Source organism: Natrix helvetica, assembly GCF_964273705.1.
Source record: "Natrix helvetica genome assembly, chromosome: Z".
NCBI lineage: Eukaryota > Metazoa > Chordata > Lepidosauria > Squamata > Natricidae > Natrix > Natrix helvetica.
The window spans coordinates 1,103,804-1,125,156 of NC_138554.1; the positions used below are offsets into that span (position 1 = coordinate 1,103,804).

Consider the following 21,353-nt stretch of genomic DNA (forward strand, 5'->3'; position numbering starts at 1 on the left):
ACCTCCAAGGTCCCTTCCTTCCAACTCCGTTATTCTGGGCTCAATTGTGGGCCACCTGTATATTTAGCGCAACGGTTGGACGTGGAGAATGGCAGCCTTAAGTCAGCCAGCTAAGCGATTCCTAGATCCTGTGTGTTGCAGCTGCTTCACCCCACATGTCCCAGTTGTGTGGTTTCGTCACACAATCGGTTGTGCGCGGGGAGGCCCCGTTTAATCCCTTGCCAAGCGAAGTGGAGGCTCTAACTGTTTGTTTCTGCCACCCACGCAAATCGCCCCGGGCCATGCGCAGAGGGCGCTGCTGACACACCGTCTGCATCACAAACGCATCACAGACCTGGGAGGACTGCCAAAAACGCAACTGTGAAGGCGCCAGGGGTCCCCCAGAGGTCCTCCATCCGCAGCGAGGGGCTTGTTTACACCCTTGCACTACCAACTCCACCCTCGCACGCCCAGGGTGAACAAAGGCCTGTTTGCCTATGCTCAGAGATTTGACACACGTCTCTTCGGTTGGGGTTAGCATTGGCACTTGTTTTTCTTTTTATTATTATTATTTTCAATCGGATGTAATTTTATTTTACTATTTAATATTTTACTTATTTCATTTTATGATTTTATTAGCAGAATTGTATCGTCTTAGTGTCCCATCTCATCATCTTATCTTTTTAATTTCGTTTAATTTAATGTCACTATTTTATTTTATTACTTTTCATTACTTTTTATCTTCGTTTTGTCATTTTTTTTATTATTAGCGCGTCGTGCTGTATTGCATTTTTGTATTTTGTTTCATTTGACTCTTTAAATTTAATTTCATCTTATCTTGCTTTTTAATTTAATTTAACTTTATTTTATTTACTTTTTACTTCATTACTTTTCATTTTCATTTTTCGGTTTTTATTGTTAGCCTGTTGTGTTGCATTATTTTGTTTTGTTTTATTTGACTCTTTAAATTAAACTTCACCTTACTTTTTAATTTAATTTAACTTTATTTTATTTACTTTTTATTTCATTACTTTTCATTACTTTTTATTTTAATTTTTTGATTTTTATTATTATCGCGTTGTGCTGCATTATTTTGTTTTGTTTTATTTGACTTTTTAAACTTAATGTCATCTTACTTTTTAATTTAATTTAATATCACATAACTTTATTTTATTACTTTCTGTTACGTTTTATTTTAATTTTTCATCTTGTTACTATGATCGCGTTGCGTAGGATTGCATTGCGTTGTTCTGTTTTATTTGAGTTTTTAAATGTAATTTCATATTTTATTTTACTAGCGACCACAATTGCCATTGTAACTTCGAACCATCCTTAAACGAACGGCTGTAAGACGAGAACTAACTGTATTTTATGCGATTATTCTGTTTATTAAATTTTGATGCTGTCCGTCTTCCCTACCGAAGGGATGACTTACAAAGTTATAAAAGAAGGAAAAAGAATTAAAATAATGAATAAGTCATCCAGCTTAGAGCGATTGTTTCAAATAGGAAACAATGGCGAGTTTCATTCAATAATAAAAGTCACTTTTTAAAAAGCTATTTTAAAAAAATATATATAAACACACACACGCATGGCCGTTTGTGTAAATACAGCCAGCTCGTTCGGTGAGAAAGGTTATGGAGCCAGCTGCGTTCTTGCACGCCCAAGGACATAGAAAAGATTACGAATTTTCTCCCCGTCTTCTATTTTCTTCCAACTCCAGGACGGAAACGAAACCTGCAAGGAAAAAAAAAGGAGGAAAAAAATATTATCTGTCCAGACAATCAATTTTTAATGATCTGTTTTTGGAGGATGATTCATGATACACGTATGTCAAACATGCCATGTGCCGTTCTCTGCAAGCCGCTGCCCCTCCAGCATGTCCCAGAATCCCCTGCTCGGTGCTAGCTCAGGAAATTACTCCCCACATACTGGGGTTGCAGGGGAGGAGGGGGCACAGGATGCTGAGGTGGGTACGGTTAGTCCTCGATTACGACCACCATCGACACGGAGTGAGACATTTTTAAAAGTGAGCTTTGCCCCGTATTACGACCTTTTTGCCTCTGTCGTTAAGCGAATCCCTGCAGTGGTTAGGGTAATTAAGTCCTCGGCTGACGACCCCAATTGAGCGAAGCAACGCAGTTGCTAAACGAAATTTGTTCTGTTCCTATTATCTTTCTGCTCTAGCCACCGTTGTTAAACGAACCACTGCCTTTGTTCTGCTAGTGACATGGTTGTTAAGTGAGTCTGGCTCCCCGGTTGACTTTGCCCCTCTGATGGTTGCAAATGTTACGTCATAAATGTGAGTCAGTTTGTCAAGTGTCCGAACTTTGATCAGGTGAAACCATGAAAAGTTGTGAAAACGGATCGTGTCACTTGTTTGTCCGTCCCATGGTTACTTTAAACCGTCGCTAAACGAACGGTTGTAAGTCTTGGGCTATCTGTACAAACAAGAGACCCCCCAAAAGGTGCATTTGGACGAGGGGGTGATCCTTAAACCCAGTTAGGATGGCTAAAAAGATAAATTATGCAGTGTGTGTCAACCACAGGAAGTTTAAGATGGGTGGACTTCAACCCCCAGAATTCCCCAGGCTGCCTGGGGAATTCTGGGAGTTGAAGTCCACCCATCTTAAGCTTAAGATTGCGATCCTTGGCTTCACAAAAGACTTGGGCTATATTCACACAGCCCACTGAAGCACAAGCTAGCCAACATTGTTTGAGTCCCAGGGGTCGGCAACCTTAAACACTCAAAGAGCCAGTTGGACCCATTTCCCACAGAAAATTTCCCCTTCCCCATTCAGCCCCCTCCCCATCTAGGTCCCCCTCCCCGGGGACGTCCACTCACTCCACGGCGCAGGAGACCAGTCCGAGAAAGAAGCAGGATCCGGAAATGTAGAGAAACAGCTGGATGATCTTTGGCAACCCCTGGTACTCTGTGGGGGCAGAAGAGAAGCAGACAAGGTGGAGGGGTGGGTGAAGCCACCGTTCACCGGCAGAACTCCCTGCCACAAGAGGGGTGTATTAGAGCAGCAGAGAGGGAGGGGGAAGAGGAAGGGCTCCTTAGAAAGAGGCTGAAGGAGGGGGGGGAATGGGAGGAAACTGGGAAAGCTCAGCTAAGGAGGGAGGGTCCTGCTACCCAACCCCCAGGGGGCTGGGAGAGAAAGGTGTCGGGGTCAGCCCCTCACCTGGATAGCAGGTCCTCATGTCCCAACAACGGATCTCCACCCTGCGACAGGTAGAACAATTGAAGAGAGAGGCCACCACATCTGGAGGAAGGAACCCACAAAGGGATTATAGTTTTTCCCCCGCTTGGCAACCACAAAGGGACACAACATTTCCATTGCATGGCAGGCTGGGGGATTCTGGGAATTGAAGTCCACCCGTCTTGGAAAATGGCCGTGTTTGGAGATCCCTGATTTGAATCAGGGCAGGGGGAAAAAGTCAGAATGGCGGCCTTGGTGTGGCACGACCGCGAGGTCTTGACCTCTTCTGACCTCCCAAATAAATTTCGAAAGCCTCATTGTGAGAAAAATAAATTCTTCTAGCTTCTCTCTTCCTCTTTTGGGCAGCAATATTTGTTTTCCTAGGTCACACAGTCCTCAACTTACGACCATTTAGTGACCGCTACAACAGCGTTGAAAAATGTTACTTACGACCATTTTTTTCACATTTACGACCGTTGCGGACATCCCCGTGGTCACGCAATCAAAATTCAATCATTCGGCAACCGACTGACGTTTACGACGGTCGCAGTGTCCCAAAGTCACGGGATTCCCTTTCTGACCAGCGAGGTCAATGGGGGGGAGCCGGATTCACTTAACGACCAAGTTACTAACTGAACAACGGCAGGGATTCATTTAACAACGGTGACAAGAAAGAGGACAAAACAGGAAAAATTTCATTTAACAACTGTGTTGCTTCGCTCAATTGTGGTCGTAAGTTGAGGACTATCTAATTACGAGTGGATCTGCCGTTATTATTATTATTATTATTATTATTATTATTATTATTATTATTATTATTAATAATAATAATAATAATAATAATAATAATAATAATAATAATAATAATAATAATACCGAGTTTCATTAAAAATGAAACTCAGTCAAATGAACATTTTAAAAAGTATTTTAATAAATAAATAATTATTAAATTTATGTATACATTTTATTTATTTATTATAGTTATTGTTAGGTTTTATTCATTAAAATGAAACTCAGTCAAATGAACATTTCAACTGAGTTACGTATTTAATGAACAAAAGTAAATTATTATTACTACCATATTATTATTATTACTGCCATTATTATTACTACCATATTATTATTATTATTATTATTATTATTATTATTATTATTTGTATCATATATATTATTATTATTTGCTTTTATACATTGAACATGAACATTTAAAACTGTATTTTAATTAATAAATAACATGTATACATTTCATTTGTTTATTAATTAAATATAATAATTATTATTAACTTTTATTCATTAAAATGAAACTCAGTCAACTGAACGTTTAAACTGGGTTTCATGTCACAGGTATAGCCCAGGTATTTATGGCTTTTATGATGTTTCCTCCACTCAGTTTGGACTTTAATATCTTGAGAATTCATCGAATGTCCTTGGCTGAGGTTAATTCCTTGACTTTATTATGCATTACGTCAGAGGCCTCTAAAATCCCCAAGTACTTGTAGCCTTCTTCTGGTTTTACTGCCTTTATCATTTCTTCATTCTCAAGTTGCATTCCATCATCTTCTAGGACCTTGGTTGCCATTGTTGCACATTTGGCAATTCCAAACTGCATACCAAGGTCTTGGCTAAATTCTTTTGTCCTTTCAATTAATAAATTCAGTTCAGCTTTCGTTTTACCAAACAGCTTCAAATCATCCGTGTACACCAAGTGTGAAATTTTCAGTCCTTTCCTTGCAAGTTCGTATCCACAGTTCACCTTCTTCCAAATGGTTGTCAGTGGTAGCATTGAGAGTATAAAAAGTAGGGGTGAAAGGGAATCCCCCTGGAAAATGCCTCGTTTAATTTCAACTTCACCCAGTTCTTCTCCGTTAGCCATAAGCTTCGTTTCCCAGAGGTTCATTGAAGTTTCCATGAATTTTTGTATGTTGCTGCTGATGCCAAAGATTTTCAGGCATTTCTTGATCCAGCTGTGGGGAACTGAATCAAACGCTTTCTTATAGTCTATCCAAGCCATGAACAGCTTGGTTCGTCTTTTCTTTGAATCCTTTAGGATTAGCTTGTCAATCAGCAGTTGGTCTTTTGTTCCTCTTGAATTTTTGCAGCATCCTTTCTGTTCTACAGGAAGCAAGTCATTTCTTTCCAAGTATCCGTAAATTTGGTTTGCAATGATACCAGTAAGGAGCTTGTATGTTGTTGGCAAACAGGTGATTGGCCCATAGTTTCCAGGGTCCTTTCCTTTTTCTTTATCTTTTTGCATCAAAAATGTCCTTCCAGTTGTCATCACTGTCAGGTGTTTTTAAGATCTGGTTCATTTGGGCTGCCAATCTTTCGTGCATACTTGTAAGTGCCTTTAGCCAGAAACCACGTAGCTCATCTGGTCCAGGTGCCCTCCAATTCTTCCCTTTTCTTGACTGCCTTTGCACCATTTCTTTTGTTATTTTCACATCTTCCATTTTATGCACTTTAATCAAATCCTCAACCTGCTTGATCCATTTTGCACTTCTGTTGTGCTTCTTGTTGTTTTCCCACAAATTCTTCCAGAATTTCAGAGCTTTCTCTTTATCAGGCTTTTCATTTGTTGTTACTCCATCTCCACTTTCTAAGCTCTTATAAAACTGGTGCTGATTTGCTCTGAACTGTGAATTTTCCTTGAACTGAGTTACTCGATTTTCATACCTTTTAATCTTTTCAGCAACGGCAACAACCCTCTGCTTCAGCTCTTCAATTACTACCGCAATCTCCTTATTCTCCAAATCGTATCTTTATTATTATTATTATTATTATTATTATTATTATTATTATTATTATTATTATTATTATTATTATTATTATTATTATTATTATTATTCATTAAACATGAAACTCAGTCACATGAACATTTTAAAAAGTATTTTAATAAATAAATAAATAATTTATGTATACATCTTATTTATTTATTATAGTTATTATTATTGTTAGGTTTTATTCATTAAAATGAAACTCAGTCAAATGAACATTTCAAATGAGTTCCGTATTAAATGAACAAAAGTAAATTATTATTATTACCACCATATTATTATTATTATTATTATTATTATTATTATTATTATTATTATTATTATTATTATTATTCGTATCATTCATATTATTATTATTTACTTTTATACATTGAACATGAAACAGTCAAATGAACATTTAAAAGTGTATTTTAATTAATAAAAAAGTTATGTATAAATTTTATTTGTTTATTAATTAAATATAGTAATTATTATTGTTAACTTTTATTCATTAAAATGAAACTCAATCAATTGAACTTTTAAACTGAGTTTCATGTTTAATGAATAAAAGTAAATTATTATTATTACCATATTATTATTATTATTCATATTATTCGTATCCTTCGTATTATTCTTATTATACTTTTATTCATTAAATATGAAACTCAACATTTAAAAATGTAACATAAATATTATTGACTGGAACTGATGGTGGTTATTAGTATTATTAGTAATAGCATTATTAGTGTTAGTATTATTATTATTATTAGTAATAGTAGTATTAGTATTATTAATATTATTATTATTTGTATTCTTATTATTTGTATTATTATTATTTTACACTTTCCTGTCCCCAACTCTCACGGCAGCTTACCAGGACTTAAAAATGCAAAACAGAAACACCAACGCAATTAAAATCAAAATTGGCCTTTTAAAATCAATCACTGGACATTAAAACAATTATCCGTCCAAGGGTTTTAGGAGGAAAACTTACGACAGGCGGGCGGACACAGAGCTGGAGAGAGAGAAAGAAAGAGAGAAGAAAAATCACATAAAAACGAAAGCAGAGATAGAACAAATATCCCCCAGATAATGAAAGAATTCAGAGTAAACCTTTGCCTGATCATTACTGAGGACTAGATCCTTTGTGCGATGTGCAAAACTTTCTGGGACAAAGGATGCTTTGGGAACTGGGGTGTGCTGTTGTCGCACATTTATTTTTGTAAAATCGTTATCACCATCTTCTTGTAACGACCCCCATAATCCCTTGCAAGGGTGGAATCTGGGCAACTGAATGAAACTTGAGTATTTTACTGGCCGGATGCCCTTTCCTGTCGCCAGTGTGGAGTTTTGTTCGGCAGATATATTCTCATTTATTTTGTAAAATGAACTAATTTTATATGCTGCCCGTCTCACGCCATCCAAAAGGACAGCTCCAGCAATACCTTGTTGTCTGTCCATTATCCAGTACTATCCATGCCAGCTGATTTCCTAATATATCTGTTATTATTTATTTGATTTTTAAAAAAATAAATCCTCCCTTTATAATATGTAACTCCTGGGTCTGTTTGATCATTTGGTTCCGAGAGTCAACTCAATGCCCTTTGCAGACAAATGTCAAGATCAGAAGGAACCCACAAGGTCATCCAATCTGACCCGCCCTGCCAGCTGAGCTCCCTCTCTAAGGAAAGTCCCAGCCAAATTCTTCTGCGCCCAAGCCCCGGATTTGATGCTGCTTGTAAAATACAGGCAGTCCTTGACTTACAACCGTTCCTTTAGTGACCGCTCAAAGTGACAACGGCACTGAAAAAAAATGAGCCCTATTTCACACTTAACGACCCTGTGGTCACCTCATCAACATTCAGAGAATTGACTTATATTTACGACGGTGCAGCGTCCCGGGAGGGGTGGGATGTTGCATGATTCCATTTTGCGACCTTCCTATCAAGCGAAGTCCAGGGAAGCTGGATTCACTTAATGACCATGTGATTCACTTAACAACCAGGTTCACTTAATGACCGTGTGACTCCCTGAATGACTGTGGTGATCCGCTTCACAACCATAGCCCCCCAAAAAGGGTCATCGAAAGGGGCGCACCCTCCTTAACAACCATCTCGCTTAGCGACAGAAATCCTGGGCTTGATGGTGGGCGTAAGTGGAGGACTGCCCATATCTGAAAAGAGGCTGCCGAAAGTTGCGTTTGGGACGTCACCTCGGAGACGATTGGCAGGCTTCCATCCTAACCCGCGTCTTGGTGTCGAGTGCGAAACACCCTTTCTTAAGGAGAGAGCAGGCAGGCATGCCCCGCCCCTCAAGTCAAACCCCGCCCCCCAAAGAGCCGAGTGCGGATTCTCCCACCTTCTCGCATCTCGCTTGGCATCTTCACCTCGTGCAGCCAGTTCCAAAACTTCGGGAGATCCGCGAAACTTTGCTTTATTTCTAAGGAAAACAATGGGGGTGGGGGGGGAGGGTTGTGGGGGGAGCCTTCCAGAGCCTTGGACTACAACTCCCACCATCCCCAGCCACACTCAGAGGCTCCCTTGAGCAATGGATTTGGGGGTGAGCCAGGCCTTCGAACCCCGGCCCAAGCTCCCGAGGACTCGGGGACTCCCTTACCCATCACTCTGAGCACACGATGGGCTTTCTCCAGGAGGAGGTCCAGGGCTTCCTCATCTGGAGGGCGAAAAAACAGAATAAGGAGGGGCTTTGTTGCAAGCCAGAGCTCGACCGGTGGGATATCTGCCTGGAGGGGACCATCCTGCAGCCCTGGAACCAACATAGGGCCAACTCTGTGCCCTTCGACCCGTCCCGCCTTGCAGGGCTGTTGTTACGAGACCCGGTGTCCGGCAGAAGCACAACCATTGCAGGAAGGAGAATGGCACGCGTTCGTGCGAGGCCACAAAAGTGACGCCTGGCGCGAACCGGTCCTCGACTTAACAGCTGCTCGCTTAGCGACTGGAGGATTCCGGCGGACAAACTGGACTCCATGAGTCCTCCTGAAGTCGTCCTAAGAACAAGACCAGACGAGGCCCTCATCTGAAATGGGGTTGGGTCCCCTGCTGGAAAAGGGGGTTGGACTAAATGACCTCTAGGGTTCCCTTCCAGCTCTAGTCTGATGGATTTATTGACGTTACAACCGAACCGAACTTCAGGATCTGAAGTTCTGACGATCAATGCCCCCGCGGGTCCCAAAAATCAGGTTGGGGGGGGTGGCACTTTGGAGACCTAAAGCCTCTCCCCGCCCCAGGGGTAGGGTGATGTCCCTCCTATGGGTATTGGGTGGGTTGCTTTGCCTCCCCCTTCTCTATCACCCCCTCCCCAGTTTGAAACCCTGGAGTCTCCCTCTACCTAAAGCGAACTCCCGGACGGCCTTTGCCCCCCAGGGGTACTTGGAGCAGCCCCTCCGGCCGAAATGCTCTTGGTAGCGGGCACAGAGGTGGGCAAAACGCATCTTCAGGTTTTTGAACTGGTGCCCGCAGTGGAGGCAGCCCTCCGTGGGCCCCTTGGGCAGGAGAAAGAGGAGGAGGAGGAAGAGGAGGACAGCCGGGGTCAAGGACCCCCAGCAGGGAGCCGCTGGAGGGCCCATGGGGAGTACCAGGTGGGCGGAGCAGGGAAGGAGTAGGCGGGGCCTTGGGGGTTATCCGGAACCCCCGTTTCCATGTCCTGTTGGGCCACGGGTTCTAGAGCTTGGTGTGTCGTGGGGGGGGGGGGAGTGGCAAGAATCTTAGAATCATAGAAACCATAAGGCAGGAAGGGACCCTGGAGGTCTTCTAGTCTGACCCTGTCATAGGTGCAAGGCAGAAATTTTTATATACCATCCCGGACAAATTCGAACTTGGACTGTTTTTACATGGGAGGCAATTATATTAACCTCTAAGCCACAAGCTCTCCTCCCTTATCAGCTGAGCCAGGGGAATGACGAAGTGTTTTTTCTTTTGTCAAAGCACCTGGTGTGGCCAAATATGGGAGGGAGGATACTGCTTCCCTTTTGCCTTTCAGCCCCACTCCAGGAGACTTCCAGGCAGAAAAACCTGTAAAAACAGCCCAGGTTCGAATCCCAGTAAGGGTTTGGCTAGCTGATGAGAGCTAAATAGCTTGAAATAGATCTATACTAGTCTCCCTTGGTTTATTTATCAGCATAAATCCAATCCAATCCAATCCAAAAATGCAACACAAAATGGTTTTTTTCTGCCTGGAAGGCTCTTGGAGTGGAGCCTTCTCCTCTCTTCCTCTTCCTGCCCTCTCTCCTTCTCTCCTTTTCTCTTCCATCTCTCTTCCTCCTCTCTTCCTCTTCCTGCCCTCTCTCCTTCTCTCCTTCTCCCTTCCATCTTCCGCTCCTCACCTCTCTCTTCCATCCCTCCTCTTCCTCTCCTCTCTTCCTTTCTTTTTCTATTGTCCTTTCTTTTCTCCTTCCCTCCCTTCTCTCCTTTCTTCCTCCTCTCCTTCCCCTTCCTTCTTCCCTTACCTCTCCCTTCCTCCTCTCTTCCTCTTCCCCTTCCTGCCCTCTCTCCTTCTCCCTTCCATCTTCCTCTCCCTACCTCTCTCTTCCGTCCCTCCTCTTCCTCTCCTCTCTTCCTTTCTTTTTCTATTGTTGTAGGTGTCTCTTCCAGTTCTTAATTTTTTTACTTTCTTGGGGTGGTATTTCCACAGACCCAAAAATAGTTAAATATCATTTCTTGTTCTCTTTCCTTCTCAAATCTATCCTGATTATATTTCTTTTTCCCCTTTGTATCTTACTTTGGAATATATACTTATATACTGTTATTTTCTTTTCTATTTGCCCCCCTCTTCCTCCCCTTTTCTACCTAATGGCCTATCATCTGGGTTCCATATTTTCCCCTTACTTTATTTCTGTATGTCTTTCTCAAACCATTCATCAAATCTTCCCCATGTCTTGAAGTACACTGATTCCTCTTTGTCCTTTATTTTCACTGTCAGCCTATTCATCTCTGCACTATCTAGAATTTTTTTTTATCCCTGGAAGCTTTCAAGAAGAGACCAGGCTGCCATCGGTCAGAAAATGGGGCAGGGTCTCCTGCTTGGGCAGGTGGGGCTGGACTAGATGACCTCCAAGCTCCCTTCCAACTTGTTATTCTGTATATGGACGTGAATTCAGGGTCTCGACAAAGCTTTGCAGAGAGTTTGGCATACAGGAAGTCCTCGGTTTAACGACCACAGTTGAGCCCAAGGCTTCCGCTGCTAAGCAAGACCTTTGTGACGTGACTTGCATCCCGCGTTCTGACATTTCTTGCCACCACCGTTGTTAAATGAATCTGTGCAGGGATTAAGCGAGTAACATGGTCGCTAAGCGAATCCGGGCTTCCCCATTGATGTGGCTTGTGAGAAGGTCGCAAAAGGAGGATCACGTGACACACACACCCCCAGGGACTCTGCGATCGTCGTAAATATGAGTCAGTTGCCAATTTCGATCACGTGACCACGGGGAATGCCGCAACGGTCATAAGGGTGAAAAACGGCCGTGAGTCATTCAGTGCTGTTGTAACTTGGGACGGTCACTAAACCAGCGGTTGTAAGTCAAGGACCAGCTGTGCTCTGTGTGTTATACGCATATTTCGGTTGTTAACTTCAAAGGGATTTTGTTGTTTTTGGCAAACCAGCTTTTGACCACAACGGGACTTGTGAAGAAAAAGCTGGGCGCCAGCTCTCCCAAATGGTTGAACTGGTTTACCCACACGGGGTTGGACTAGATGACCCTTGAGGGTCCTTCCCAAGTGCCTCATGTAAGGGTTTTCCCATCAGTCTGGCAGAGGAGTCAGCTCTGCCGCGACAGTTGCGATTGTGACGCGGCCTTACTCAGCCTTCACACCTTGGAGATGGGTGGACTTCAACTCCCAGAATTCCTCAGGAGACACGACTGAGCCTAAGATGGGGGGGGGGATTCATTCTCTCTGAGCTTGGGGGCTCCCTTGCAGACCTTTCACGACCCAACTAGGAGACCTCATCAGCTTCAAAGCGAAGGGACCTGAAAGTGGAAGAATCCCTCTGCACATCCTCCTTGAGGGGTGTGTGTGTGTGGGATATTCTACCTGTCCTTCCCCACCTGCAGCCCCTCGCCCGACCAGGTGTTTTGGCCGCCTCCTTGCCTTGATTGCAGATGTCTTGTTGGTGCCCCTTCCCCGCTTCCAACCAACTCCCCACCCTCTCCTGCCCCGGCCTCCTGCTCTTCAACCTTGCCAACCTTGCAAGACAAAACTCTCCCTGCGCAAGCAGCCAGGTGTGAGGTGTGAGCAAGGAAACACGTGAGACACCTTTGCATGTTAATAGTTGTGCGGAGGAGAAACCGGGCCGGAGTAGGAGTGAGTAAGCTTACTCAGACCCAAAGGAGAATGTAGGTCAGCAGCTACCTCCGCTCCGGGCTGCGTGAATCACCCACGAGGGAGTGGTGCAAAAGACACACACTTAACACCAGGAGTCTTATCACAAATGACACGCAGGTTGGGTGTAACATTCGGGGTGGCCAATGTTTGCCCTGTGCGATTTTGCCCCTACGAAAACTCCATCAAGAGCGCAGAAAACAAATCCTACTATTTCCCCATCTCAAAAACAAGAAACTTTTCCAAACTCGGAGCAGTTTGGAAAAGATGCCCCCCAAAAATGGGATTCCGGAACCCAGAAGGCACCGATTCGGGTCTTTGGGCCAGGTGGGATATTAACTGAAGGAGGGAGGGTGGGCGAATGCCGTTCAAAGCAAGATAAAATAGGATAAAAGCAGATAAAAGGGGGGAAAATTAAAGTGAACAATCTTTAAATCAGTGTTTTTCAATCTGGGTCAGTTTGAAGAGGGACGGACTTCAACTCCCAGAATTCAACTCCCGGAAGCCACCACCACCCTCTCTTAAAGTGGCAGGAATCCTGGGAGTTGAAGTCCAACCCCTCTTAAAGTGGCAGGAACTGCCAATATTCCCTTCCATTGATAAAAACAGGCAGCTGGTGAAAATAAGATTTCTTTGGTATATTTCAAGCAAAAAACCCACTTTAATGCATTAAAAATAAACCCCTGGGTTGCCCCTTCTCTAACCCACCCGTGTTTCCATGCATGCTAATCTCCACTTAGCCGTTGTGCCCCCCCCTCAACCTCCCCCACCTATCCCCCCCCCTTATCCCAGGGAGAGGGTCCATAATCCCCCAAAATCTCTCTTCAAATACCCACAGCCATTGCAGGTTTAATTAAATTTTCACAAAGAGGAATGGAGGAAAAAGAAAAAAGAATTGTGATTTTATCATCCTTTTCTGCCTGGCTGGTCGTTAAGTGACCGGTGCGGTCACAAAGCGAGCACCTCAGTCGTTAAATGGACCAACGGTTCTCTGGGATGGTGTATCTTGGACCTGGCCCCCGCCGGCTCTTTGTTCGATCCTAGGTAGAGGCAGATTTTTCTCTCTCTGGGCACAATGAGAATATAACTGCCGAACAAAACTCCTCATTGGCGACAGGGAAAGGCATCCGGCCAGTAAAACACTCAGCTCTCCATTCAGTTGCCCAGTCTCCACCCCCGCAAGGGATTATGGGCTCGTTAAAAAAGAAGGAGGAGGATCACAGGGAAAAAGCACAACATTGCCGAGCTTTATTGTCACGTGGCAATCAACACACCGAGGAGGCCTTGCATTTTTGCGAGGTATCGCCATCCTCCACCCCACACAGGCAGGCACTTGCGTTGCTCTCGAAGAGTGTGCGCGTGTGTGTGAAATCAACCTACACAATTTTTGCGCGATGTTCTTCCCCCCTTTGTACCCGTGCCGAGAACACAATTCGTTGTTCGTTCTTTTGTGTGTCTGGTTTGCCAACCGCAGTCGAAAAGGCACCAGGAAAACTTATCTAGGGGGCAGAATTCCCTTTGCCTTTCAGAGGGGGTTGGACTACACCTCCCATCTTCCCCAGAGGGAGTCGTGCCCCTTTCAAGTGCGCCCCCTTTGTGTGCAGACATGTGTGAAAATGCTCATCAACAATTAGAAGCAAAATAAGTTAAGGAAAGAGGGAGGGGTACAATCAACACCCCATTAAGTTCATTAAATTATATCCCCCCCCCAATTATATTAATTACCTGTCATCGGATTATCTCATGATAGGTAGTCCTTGACTTACAACCGTCATGGAACCCGCCTATCGCGGTGGTAAGTCCATAACCCGGATCAGTCGCCAGATTTTACGATGGTTTTTTTTTTAACGGTAGTTGTTAAGTGACCTCGGCTGTCTTTCAACGAACCAGCGGTTGTCTGTGGGCCAGCTTTGCCAAAAACTAGAAGGCCAGTTTTCGGTCGTTAAATGAGTCACATGCACGGGGGATATTGCAAATGGCTGTAAAAAGAGGCCAGTTTCCAGGAACGGGACTTGTGGTCATGTGATCACGGGATTCGGGGGGGGGAGTGCATCAGAACTTCGGAACTGGGTTGTAAGTAACTCTACCCCCCCACCCCGCCGGGCGGAGGTCCGTTGTAAGTCTGGACAGTCTCTAAGGGAACGGTCGTAAGTCAAGGATTAGCTGCATCCCTTAAATCCTCCTCAGTTGCCATTTACTTCCCCCTCCCCCCCGCCTGATGTAGATTACAGCTAACTCCTCGAGTTACAACAGTTCATTTAGCGACCGCCCAAAGTGACCTCCCTGAAAAAAGAGATCCTTTTTCACACTTACGACCGCTGCCTCGGTCACGTGAATTCAGACGCTTGGCCAACCGGCATGTACTTACGACGGTTGCGGGGTCCCCCTTTGGCGACCTTCCGCCAAGCCAAGCCAAGGAAAGGGGGGGGAGTCCAGATTCGCTTAACAACCGAAAGGTTGTTAAAACGGAGCAAAATTCACTTTAAAAAAAAAGTGTCCTGTGGAGCCACAGATATTCGGGGCTCAATTGTGGCCGTAAGCCGAGGACTACCTCTACATTTGGGGGGGGGGTTGAGCAGGGTCTCTGTCATAACCCTGAACTCTTGCTTAAGTGACCCGTCGTACATCGAGGACTTCTGAGTTTTAGGCTGCAGCCAATGCAGACGTCACGGGGGAGGGAGGGGAAGGGGGTCTTGGGATGCCATCCTTCTCAGGGTGACGTCGCTACGATGCCATTCCTGCTCCCCCCCCCCCCCCACGGATGCTCAAGCCTTCCTCGTCCATCGTCTTCCTCTCTTCGGTGTCTTCCGCTGTGTCCATCCGGAGGCCGAAAGCTCAGGCGACAGGTGGGATCTAGACGGGGGTGGGGGTGTGGGGGTGGGGGGTGTTAGGGAGGTGGAAGGAGAAGGTAATGGGGGGTGAGAGAGAAACGGGGAGGCCTCGCTGAGTTAAGGCAGACAAAGGCGGATTCTGGAGCCAGGCAGCCGCTTCAGACAAAAGCCGGTTTGTCCCCTTCTCAAGTTCCCTCCCCCTATGACCTCCCCACCGTCCCCATGTACCACTCACCGCCTGGGCCGGGCAGCTCTTCTCCTCCGCTCAGCCTGGTAGCCCTTACAGAATGACAGAGTGGGAAGGGACCTTGGAGGTCATCTAGTCCAACCCCCCCTGCTCAGAATGACAGTGGGAAGGGACCTTGGAGGTCATCTAATCCAACCCCCCCTGCTCAAGGAGGAGACCCCGTACCATTCCAGACATGTAGGCTGTCCAGACTTTTCGTTATCAACCTCCAGGGACGAAGCACCCCTAAGTGCAGGTGGCAAGGAGTTCCACTGCTTAATGGTCAGGAAATGTCTCCTGAATTCCAGGGTGCTTCTCTCCTTGATTAGTTTCCATCCATTGCTTCGTGCTCTGCCTCCAGGGGCTTTGGAAAATGAGTTCACCCCCTCTTTTTTGGGGGGGCAGCCCCTCAATCGGTCAATCAGAAGAGATGGTCGGAAGAAGCTATTTTTCAAAGCTTTCTAAAGCATTTTGAAAAATCTAAAAAAAATAGCTGAACTTGGGGGGGAAATGGCCACGCCCACCTAGTCACATGATCCCTCCACCACCAAGCCACGCCCACAGAACCGGTGGGGTGTGTGTGTTGAGATTTCCACACTGGGTAGGGCTTATATGACCAGCAGCCTGAAAAATCCCGCTAGGTCTTATTTTCGGGGAAACGGGGGCGGGGGGGGGAAGCCCTTGGCCAAATCCGAATCGTGGCCCCTGGTGCCACGGATTTAGACATTGCGCCAATCCAGAATCAGGTGTGTTCAATGAAAGGTGCCATGTGAATCTGCCCACCGCTGTTGGGGCATAACACAAGGGAGCAAACCATCTTAAGGCCTGTTGAAGCCGTAAACCTGGTTAAGCGAACCGTAGTTCAGAACAGAGCATGCCTTTGTTCCACCCCCACCCCCACCCCCAAGTTACAATTTCAGGCTTACGAGTTGCCCCTCTACGGGCAGTCCTCGACTTACGACCAATTTCTGTCGTTAAGCAGGACATTTAAGCGAGTTTTGCCCCGTTTTACGAGCTTTCCGTTCACCGTTGTTATGGGAATCCCCGCAATTGTTAAATTCGTCACACGATGGCTAAACGAATCTGGCTTCCTCAGGGGACTTTGGTTTGTCCGAAGGTTGCTAAAGGGGGAATCATGGGACGGCCGGGACACTGCGACCGTCGTAAATAGGAGTCAGTTGCCAGGTGGCTGAATTTGGCTCCCATGACCCTGGGGATGTTCTTAATTGAAGTGTGGAAACGGCCGTAAGCCGCTTGGTTCCGTGCGGTCGTAACTTTCAGCGGTCACTAAATGAATGTTTGTAAGTCGAGGACTACCTGTAATGGTTGGAAGGGACCTTAGAGGTCTTCTAGTCCAACCCCCTGCTCAGGCAGCAAACCCCTAAGCTTTCGGCATGCGGCGAGACAAAGGTTAGCCATCCTTGCGCTGGATCATTTCAAACCATGTCAGGCCAAGGTTCCTGCTTACCTTTTTGGTCCGCCTCGCGGTAGCGTCGGCTGCCAAGGGCTGCCTCTGCCCCGAACGTTTGGCTGAGCTATTCACTGTCGTACGAAACGCAAAGAACGGGCGTTCAGGATATCAGCCGGATCCGGGAAGACCGAATCCACCCGGAAGCCTTGGGCCAAGGCCACCTTCAGGACCTCTTCCAGGAATTGGTTGGAGGAGCTGATCTCTCGCCCGTCCACCCGTAGCTGGCGGAACTTCTGTTTGGCGTACTCCGCGGCGGGCAGCGTGGCCGGCCACGGGGCCCACTCCAAACACAGATGGTGGCACGTCGTGGCTTCCACGCAGGACCTTCCCGGGGAACCGTCCAGCATCTCATCATCCGTCTCCGTGTCTTCGTCCGGGGAGTCATCCGGAGAAATTCTCCGGTCGCCATTACTAGACCACCTCTTCCTTTCTCCGCTTTCCCGGAGGGTTGGCTGAGTTTTGGGAAGACGTGATCCTTTCCGTGACGGGTCCGGCTGTCCGTCAGAAGACCCTTCGTCCAAATCCTCGTTGACACACTCAAGGCAGCCCAGCTGTCTACGCAGTCCAGCCAGAAAGTGCCGGTCGGTGCAGAAGACGTTGGCGGTGAAGATCTCCACGATGCAAGAGCTGAGCTCATAGTTTTGGGGTCCGCGGCGCACGTTGAAATGCAGCTGGCGCTGGGTCACGTCCACATCGGCGTGGAGCACCGCGTTGCTCCGCTGCCGCCATCGCTCCGCCTCGACCCGCCGCAGTTGTTCCAGGAGTGGACGGATCTGGTAGAAGTCCGCTTCGGCCCGCAGCAGGGAGAGCTCGGCGTAGCCCTCCGGAAGATCCAGGCGGCCGAACCGGAGGAAGTTCAGAATGTGGCGGAAAGTCTTGCCGTCGCGGTCGATGAAGTAGTTCCCGCAGCTGTCCAGGAGGGCCGGTTGGGGACCCCGGAACATGGCGCCCAGCATGGAGTCAGGGAAGCGGGTCAAGGTTTCCAGGGTGGTGCTGTAGAGTTTCCCCCCCACGTTCAGGGTCACCAGTGGGCCAAGTCGGCCTGGGTCCTGGCAAGTGTCCGGCATCCTCACGAAGACACCTGTGGGGAGATGAGAAGGGGGTGCGTGATTTGGGGTGTGATGGATGGGTGCACCTGCTGTTTTCCCGAGCTTCCGATGTCATCCTCTGAATCATTCAGTTGCCCAGACTCCATCCCGCAAGGGATTATGGGGTAGTTAAATGAAGATGATTGATATTATAGCGTTAGACTTATCAGTACAATTTAGCCCCATTTTAATGACTTTTCTTGCCACTGTTGTTAAGTGAATCACTGCAGTTGTTAAGTGAGAAATACAGTTGTTAAGTGAATCAGGCTCCCCCCCCGGTTGACTTTGCTTGTGGGATGGTCACAAAACGGAATCTCTTGACCATAGGATACTGTGACTATCTGGATTTTGACCACGTGATCTACTGAAACGGTTGTTAAGAGTGAAAAATGGTCATAGGTCACTTTTTTCAGCACTGTCATAACATCCCGGTCATTAAACGAATGGTTGTAAAGTCGAGGATAACCTGTATTGTGAGCCATCCAGAGCTACGGTAACAGTGAGGAGGGGGGGGGCATAATAATTTAATAGATAGATGATAGATAGATAGATAGATAGATAGATAGATAGATAGAGTGAGAGAGAGGAAGACAGATAGGTAGCGAAAGAGAAAGAAAGAAAGAAAAAAAAAGATAGATAGATAGATAGATAGATAGATATAGATAGATAGAAAGAGAGAGAGAGGAAGATAGAGATAGATAGCGAAAGAGAGAAAAAGAAAGAAAAAGAGATGATAGATAGATAGATAGATAGATAGATAGATAGATAGATAGTTATGGATAGAAAGAGAGAGAGGAAGATAGAGATAGATAGCAAAAGAGAAAGAAAGAAAGAAAGAAAGAAAGTTATAGATGGAAAGAGAGAGAAAGATAGAGATAGAAAAATAGATACCAGAGAGAGGGGGGAAGATATATATATATATCTAATAGAGAAAGAAAAATAGATATAGATAGAAAGAGAGAGAAAATAGAGAGTTAGAGAGAGAGAGAGAGAGAGAGAGAGAGAAACAGAGAGAAAGAGATATATAAAATAGAGAGAGAAATAGGGAGAAATAGGGAAAATAGAGATTTTCTGCCCTATAGATACTATATAGAGAGAGAAAGAAAGAGAGAAAGATATAGATATACATAGAAAGAGAGAGAAAATAGAGAGTTAGAGAGAGAGAGAGAGAGAGAGAGAGAAACAGAGAGAAAGAGATATATAAAATAGAGAGAGAAATAGGGAGAAATAGGGAAAATAGAGATTTAGAGAGAGACGGAGAGATAGATAGAAACAGAGAGAGAGAGAGAAAGAGAGAGAGAGAGTCAGATAAACGGAATAAACAAACGAGCAAACACCACCTGATATAATTTTCCAACGTGGGAGAGAAAAAAATCTTCGCAACTCTTTCCAAAATCCCGTCTTGGGTCGCCTTCCCTCCACCCACACTTTTCGGGGCTGAGGGGGGGGGGAGGGAGTGGGGGGGGGCTGTTAAAGGCAAGCAGAGGCGCTTGCAGAGCTGAGGTCCCAGGCAAAAGGGGCGGGGGCGGGGGGCGGGGAAGGGGCGCCTTCCCGGCCAGGTGGGGGCGGTTCCCAGTCTGGGACGTCCCAGTGGGATCCTGCCCCCCGGAGGGGTCCGGGACGGGCTGGGCTGCAGCTTTGGGTGGGCTCCCCCCTTCCTCTTCTGCGCCCCTCCCGAAAGGGGTGTGTGAATTGGGGGAGGGGGCAGAACATCAGAAGCTGTAAAAGTGGGGGAGGGAAGCCTGGGACTCCGCTCCCATCAGGCGAAGGAGGATGGGAACTGGAGTCCTCCCTGCCCTAAAGCGGGGGGCTCGTCCTGGGAAGCCCCCCTCCCCCTCCCACGGACTGGAGGGGGCGAGGGTCCCCGGCTGTGATCCCTCCAGCGGGGGAGGGGAGCAGAAGGAGCGAGGGGTGGGCTTGTGGGGGGGGTTGACCAGCTCTCCCCTCCCCGAGGGTGATGGAGGAGGGGAGGGGTCTCCTTACCTGCCGGGGGTCTCCGGTGCGGGGAAAGCAAGCGCGCCTGGTCCGATCGGATTTCTCTGGGCGCTGCCGGCGGCGGCGGCTCTTTATAGGGGCGGGAGCGGCGGGGGCGGGTAGGGCTCGTTCCCCGCCCCGGGAAAGCAGCCGGTAGGTGGGGTGGGGGCGCTGCCGCCGCTTCTGCCTCGTTCAGCGACGGAGCCTCGCCGCAATTGGGAACCGACCCCTGGCGGGTCTAGGACTTCCTTCGGGGTCCCCGGGTGGGGGTCTCAACCTTTCCTGCCCCCTCCAACTCCGAACCCCCGGACGGAGGGGTGGGGGCGCCGCCGCCGCTTCTGTCCCGTTCAGCGACGGAGCCTCGCCGCAATCTGGAACAGACCCCCTGGCTGGCCTAGGACCTCCTCCAGGTCCCGGGTGTGCGTATGTCTCAACCCTTCCCGCCCCCTCCAACCCCGGACCCCCGGACGGAGGAGTGGGGACCTCTGCCCCCCCCCCCCCCCCGGTGGTCGTCCCCGCGATCATCCCGCAACAAGCGACTGGAGCGGTGCCATCCCGCCGTTGAGTCGTCCTGGAGAAGAAACGCGCCCCCCCGAGGGCGGCGGGGGATGATGGGTGGTGGGCGGTGGGGGATGATGGGTGGGCAGTGGGCGGTGGGAGCGTCTCACAACTTGGGATCCCGCCTTCTTGCGGCAGGGTCTCCATTCGATTCCTATTCGGTGCTTGGGGTTGGTGGGTGCCAGAGACGTGGGGGGGGTGGTGAGACAGCCCCCAGCAGTTCGGGTTTTGGACAGCGCAAACTTTTGAAAAGTTTGCGTGGGAAAGTGGGAAACCCGAGTTCAAATGCCCCCTGGGGGGCCGCCTGAGTTCTTGAGACTTTGGGACAGTCCCAATCCCGCCCCCCGCCCCCCTTCTCTCTCTCTCTCTCTCTCTCTCTCTCTTTCTTTCCCTCTTTCTTTCTTCCCTCTCTCTCTTTCCCTCTCTTTCTCTCTTTCGTTCTTTCCCTCTCTTTCTTTCTCTTTCTTTCCCTCTTTCTTTCCCTCTCTCTTTCTTTCTTTCTTTCTTTCTTTCTTTCTTTCTTTCTTTCTTTCCCTCTCTCTTTCTTCCCCCTCTTTCCCTCTCTTTCTGTCTCTCTTTTTCTTTCTTTCCCTCTCTCTCTCCTCCTTTCTCTTTCTTTCTTCCCTCTCTTTCCCTCTCTCTCTTTTTCTCTTTCTTTCTCTCCCTTTCTCTCTCTTTCTCTTTCTTTCTTTCTTTCCCTCTCTCCTTTTCTCTTTCTCTCTTTCTTTTTCTCTCCCTTTCTCTCCCTCTCTTTCTGTTTCTCTCTGTCTGTCTTTCTTTCCCTTCCCCTTTCTCTCACTCTCTTTCTCTCTCTCTCTCTCTCTCTCTTTCTTTCTCCCTTTCTCTTTCTTTCTTTCCCTTTCTCTCTCTCTCTGTCTCTCTCTTTCTCTTTCTTTCTTTCCCCCTCTCTTTCTCTCTCACTTTCTTTCTCTCCC

At 47.1% G+C, this 21,353-nt stretch overlaps 1 protein-coding gene across 3 annotated transcripts; it reads right to left on the minus strand.

Annotated features, from left to right (window-relative positions):
- Window positions 1-3,204: 3,204 nt before the first annotated feature.
- Window positions 3,205-19,909, minus strand: LOC309382110 (BTB/POZ domain-containing protein KCTD11-like). Of its 3 annotated transcripts, XM_081933589.1 has the most exons (4): window positions 19,870-19,909; window positions 16,796-17,879; window positions 6,930-6,950; window positions 3,205-3,245 (listed from the first exon to the last, which is right to left on the minus strand). In XM_081933589.1, exon 2 carries the CDS (start codon window positions 17,863-17,865, stop codon window positions 16,867-16,869), a length of 999 nt encoding a protein of 332 aa, XP_081789715.1. In that variant the 5' UTR covers window positions 17,866-17,879; window positions 19,870-19,909; the 3' UTR covers window positions 3,205-3,245; window positions 6,930-6,950; window positions 16,796-16,866. The 3 variants fall into 3 exon arrangements, with proteins under 3 accessions (XP_081789715.1, XP_081789714.1, XP_081789713.1); XM_081933588.1 differs by lacking the exon at window positions 3,205-3,245 and having other exon boundaries at window positions 6,627-6,950; XM_081933587.1 differs by lacking the exons at window positions 3,205-3,245; window positions 6,930-6,950 and adding an exon at window positions 13,488-15,123.
- Between the last annotated feature and the right edge of the window lie 1,444 nt (window positions 19,910-21,353).